Source organism: Sinocyclocheilus rhinocerous, unplaced genomic scaffold, assembly GCF_001515625.1.
Source record: "Sinocyclocheilus rhinocerous isolate Xijiao unplaced genomic scaffold, SAMN03320098_v1.1 scaffold20, whole genome shotgun sequence".
Lineage (NCBI taxonomy): Eukaryota > Metazoa > Chordata > Actinopteri > Cypriniformes > Cyprinidae > Sinocyclocheilus > Sinocyclocheilus rhinocerous.
Window position 1 is genome coordinate 993862 of NW_015640468.1, and position 5188 is coordinate 999049.

The window sequence follows — 5188 nt, forward strand, 5'->3', positions numbered from 1 at the left end:
AGGCGCCACAAGTTTGTTAATTTCCAAAGGGTGCCGCGACTAAAAAAAGGTTGGGAAACACTGCTCTAAGGTATCACAGCACACACAGGTCTCCAATGTCAGATAAACCAGCAATTCCTACATTTATTTTACTTGGAAGACAACAAAAAAAACATGTTTCTTGGCTTTTAAATGTGATGCTCAGCTTTAGCTAACCAAAATACTTTAGTTTTCAACCCATTGATCTTGAATGACTTTGATCTTCAAGACCAATGACAGTGTGTTTGCAATGTTAATAAGTAATAAAACAAAACCCCACAAGTAAAACAGACATTTAAAATTCAATACTTACAATATTTAAAAACAAACCTGACTCAAAATTGCAAATGACCAGACTTCACTGAACTTTTACACTTTCTTTTAATTAAACAACACAAACTCCCACCAGACTCCTCCTGTAGACGCTTTAAAGGTGTTTTTCGTGTAAAGGGTGAGCGTTTTCACCTTGCTGCGGATGCGCAGGTGGCTGTAGGGAATGAACTCCGGCTGCTCATGGCTGTGTTGTTGAGCCCTGAGGTACATGTTCAGCATGCACACCGCGACTCCAGGCAGCGCCACCACAAATGACAGGATCTTCCAGGTCTTGGCTACATGAACATATATCAGAAATAGAGACATATTACAAACAAATCTGATTGACACGTGATTAACATTCATCATTACTACACAAAAGTCTAAACGAACTTCTATTTTGCAGTCTATGCCAACGACAGAACCACATTAATCAGCCATTCGCGTCACATCCACAAGGTCAAAAGGTAGAGTTCCGGCTGTTCGTAACGGTTGCTCTTTTTAGTTCGGCGTCTGTTTTGGGCTATTTAGAGCTGGTTACTGACCTGCTTGTTCGCCGTGAGCTGCTGCTGCAGCCGAAAGCTGACGGGTTTGGGTCAGCCCAGCTGACTTCAGGAGCTTCTGGGATAAACGTCCGACCGCGGCCATTTTTGCGGAGACTGGAACAACAGCGGCGGAAGAAGCTTTAAGGCTGGTGCTGGTGCTTGACGCGCCCGCCATCTGGTGACGGGGAGGTCCGACAACGGCTCTGTCTGACTAGTGTTGGGGGTTTTGATTCATGAGGAGTGACTCGAATCTTTCGAATCTAGCCGCTGAAAAGATTAATCGATCAGGATCATCAGGTCGTAGGTGGCGAAAATGCGTGTTTTTGAGTGAACAAGTGAGCAAATCATTGACTCAAACGATTCATTAAACAAAACAGCAGAGTGATTTATACGTTCTAACAAAGATACTATGCCATTTTAATTGTGTTCATGTCATTTATGTTATTTTAATTATGTTAATCAGTAATTTTTATAATTCTTCCTTCTTTTTTGTCTTCTTGTTGTGAATAAAATTGACTCACAATGACGAGCTAAACGAACAGAGCAGATCCTCATTAACCAGGGCTGCCCAAACTCGGTCCTGGAGGGCCGGTGTCCTGCAGAGTTTAGCTCCAACTTGCCTCTGATTTGTTCATTCAGTTCATTCACGCACGAATGTTGCTGCGCTGCTTCGACTGACTCTCCTTCTGACTCAAAATGTCGACTAAAGGGGGCGTGTTCACTTAGTAAAACCAACCAATGAAATGCGCCTTCACAGTCCTCACTCAAATACTATTGGTTAAGCGACAGTCAGGCTGTGTCCGAAATCGCCCCCTATACCCTCATTCACTATTCCCTACATTAGGTCACTAATTCAGTTCAGAGTTTTGTAAAGGCTCTGCAATGGAGGGGTTACAATAAATGTTAATGTGTAAATGTTGTTGATGGCGGATAATGTTAGATTTGCATATTGTATTGTATGAACAGGTGAAACTAAGTAAAACCGGCGAGAAACAGCTGAGGCTCTGTCATTTATTTATTTATTTTTTTTACTTTATTTAGGACTAACGTTACCTCAGGAGAGTTACTATGAAGCTGCGCGTGAGATGAAACCACTACAATCTGTTAACAGCCTAAACATGTAAATTTTGACTATATTTATTAGATACATAATTGGGTATGTATTTAATTTTGAAAGTAAAATAAATTACAATAGGCTATTTATTTATGTTATATAATAATCTGCATGACCCCGTCGTTGCCTTTGTTTGATGACGTTCCAGGGCGTTCCAAATAAGCAATTATTGTTAGGGATGGGCGATACCTCTTATTTTATTTTCGATCCGATACCGATATTTTCAAGCCCAGTATCGTCGATATCAATACCGATAACTCTAAACTAAACTGATCTTTTAAATTATTAAAAGAATATAATCAGTAATTATACTCACTTAATATTAGATTTTAAAGCCATGTTTTTTAACATTTCAAGTTTAAATAAATCTACTTGCACAAACTAGCCAATTTAAAATAAATATTACATGTACACAAAAGTTTGGGGTCAGTGAGATTTTGTCATATTTTCTTAAGTCTCATGCTCACCAAGGCTGCAATTATTTGAAAAAAAAAAAAAAAAAACAGTAAAAGCAGCAATATTGTGAAATATAACAATTAAAAATAACTATTTTCTATTTTAATATATTTTAAAATGTAATTTAAAATGCATCTGTGATCAAAGCTGAATTTTCAGCATCATTACTCCAGTCTTCAGTGTCACATGATCCTTCAGAAATCATTCTAATATCATTTGCTGCTCAAGAAACATTTATTATTATTGCTGCTTCATATTTGTGTGGAAACCGTGATGCATTTTTCAGAATTAATTTTATATATAGTAACAATGTTATGTAGGCTAATGTAATAATGTGGCAATGGTTTCATAAAATCTACTTCGCTAATATACTTAGAAGCTTTTTTATGCACCAAATTTCTTGATAAATAAATAAAATTAATGGTTAAAAATGCACTTTAGAATCGATATTTTTATGTGAGGATCGATCCTTTCGATACAACATCAGTATCGAAAGTATCGATACTTGAGGATCGATCCGCCCATCCCTAATTATTGTCAGCTAAGTCCACTTCAACGGATATCCCGTGCCTAGGGAATAGGGAGCAGTGAACACTGAGTAGGGACCCTGTCAATCGGAACGCACCTTCGAGTGGGCAAAAATCACTCGGTAGAATGACTCGTTCGATGAAACTATTCACTCACACAGACCGAGCTAGAATTTGCATTCTCTGACATAACATAATATATGAGATTTCCTTTGGATTGGAACACTTTATATGCCATGCTGCTGCATTTATTTTAGATTAGAGTTGACATGTGTAACTTTAAAAAGCCAACAGGCATGCGAAGAGCTCATGCACAGTTGTTTTTCTGACTTAACCACTAACATATTTATATTTTATAGCTACTTTGTCATGCATTTCTGGCAGCTGATGTTCTTGGCAGAAAACCCCAAGCTTTGGTTTGGCTGGGTGGAGAGGACCAGCCCCTCTGGCGTCATCCTGCCATTCCACACAGTCTTCACTTCCCTTGTTGTGCCATGGAAAACTCTATGTGTTGCAAGGGAACAAGTTGATCAGTAAGTTTAAGTTTTCTTTAGATGAAACAACTGTAATTCAGAGTGTTTTCTCATTGTTTATGTGTGTATGCTCATAACGGTTATGCATCTTTTGCATTGAATGTAACGGATTTATTGCTATGTGTTTGAACTTCTAGTATTTTAGAGAACTTTGTTGAAGTGGCATTGTCTTGTGCATTTTCAGATTTACATTTTTGTCTTTACAATCAGGCTATAGGCTGACCTCAAGGAATGCAGTCCAACAAACTCTCAAATAATGTGGAGGGAAATCCTGACAGGGTGGATCCCTTCTACCAGCAAGGCAAGTAAAGAAGTATCATAGCTTATTATAGCAGAGACAGTGGCTATGGGTGTTGGCTGCTCATACACTGGTTAAAAGCTTCAAGTCCAGGTAGGAGTTATCTATTAAATGAAAAAGACATGTCATCAGCGCCTATCAGTCCATCAGGCATTTATTAATTGCATAATATATTGCTTTAAATACAAAATGTGAGCTAAATGACCAGTAAAACAGTGGTATCTTATGCTATTTAATATAAGCTTTACATAAGCTCATCTATTATATATATATATAATGTATATATGTTTACTTTTGATATGTCCGATTGTCGACTTTTGTTTATTTACTGTAATTTTCAGGCAAAGTGGCTTGTGTCATGTTCACGGTTCTCCTCCTCCTTTCATTCTTGGTAATAGGAATCGTAACAGGTCTCAACTGTAAGTCAGATTTATAATGTCTCAGAACATATTTATGGGTTAATGGTTGTGTAACTGGTTTGTTTTTAATTTAACATACTCTAGTCAAGAATAATTCACAAGAGGATCAGACCAGGGGTCTTCTTTCTGATGATATAACACCTATCCCATTCCAGTACAAAGGTGATAGAGGTAAGAAATGTAAAAAAAAAAACATTTAAAAATGAATGCATTTGGCATATTATAATTATAAACAGTTTTTACATTGGTAAGCAAGTTTGGTATGTAATCGTGTGTTTTGTTCTCTTAAATACAGGGCTCTGCTCGGATGGTTGGGTTTCATATATGAACACCTGTTATTTGATAGTAAATGTTTATGGGACATGGGAATTATCAAAGTCTTTATGCCAAGACCATGGGGCACACTTGATGGTTGTGAACAGTGAGGAAGAGCTGGTAAGAACATGGACATCTATTGGTTTATATTTTTATCTTCATTTAGACTACTGTTCAAAAGTTTGGGGTCAGTAAGATTTTTTTTTAAAGGGGTCATATGACGTTGCTAAAAAAGAACATTATTTTGTGTATTTGGTGTAATGAAATGTGTTTATGCGGTTTAAGGTTAAAAAAACACATTATTTTCCACATACTGTACATCATTGTTTCTCCTCTATGCCCCGCCTTTTTGAAACGCGTCGATTTTTACAAAGCTCATCGGTCTGAAAAGCAAGGTGTGCTGTGATTGGCCAGCTATCCAGTGCGTTATGATTGGCCGAATACATCAAGCGCGTGACGAAAATGTTACGCCCCTTGCCATATTGTGATGATGCCCTGTCAGGCCGGAGCGATGATTCAAAAAACAAACGAGGCATCCAGTGGGGACATAATTACAGATTATAATGACTTATACTGTCTTTTATGCGTTGCGTGCGTTGCGTTGACACATAAAACCATGTCTGCATTTGTGATCAGAGAAACGACAAACAA

General features: G+C 37.7%; 2 protein-coding genes across 2 annotated transcripts in view; one reads left to right on the forward strand and one right to left on the reverse strand.

The window, feature by feature from the left end:
* Window positions 1-1486, reverse strand: part of cox6a1 (cytochrome c oxidase subunit 6A1) — a 4356-nt gene extending 2870 nt beyond the window's left edge. Inside the window, exons 1-3 of the mRNA XM_016569222.1 lie at window positions 1397-1486; window positions 876-1142; window positions 484-626 (exon numbers count right to left, since the gene is read on the reverse strand). Of these exons, the coding sequence (XP_016424708.1) occupies window positions 484-626; window positions 876-1050 (318 nt within the window). The 5' untranslated portion in view covers window positions 1051-1142; window positions 1397-1486. The remainder of the gene's footprint in view (window positions 1-483; window positions 627-875; window positions 1143-1396) is intronic.
* The window catches only part of LOC107753113 (C-type lectin domain family 4 member E-like), an 8861-nt gene continuing 4849 nt past the window's right edge, over window positions 1177-5188 (forward strand). The window contains exons 1-6 of the mRNA XM_016569223.1: window positions 1177-1210; window positions 3332-3505; window positions 3716-3806; window positions 4145-4222; window positions 4307-4393; window positions 4518-4657. Of these exons, the coding sequence (XP_016424709.1) occupies window positions 3737-3806; window positions 4145-4222; window positions 4307-4393; window positions 4518-4657 (375 nt within the window). The 5' untranslated portion in view covers window positions 1177-1210; window positions 3332-3505; window positions 3716-3736. The remainder of the gene's footprint in view (window positions 1211-3331; window positions 3506-3715; window positions 3807-4144; window positions 4223-4306; window positions 4394-4517; window positions 4658-5188) is intronic.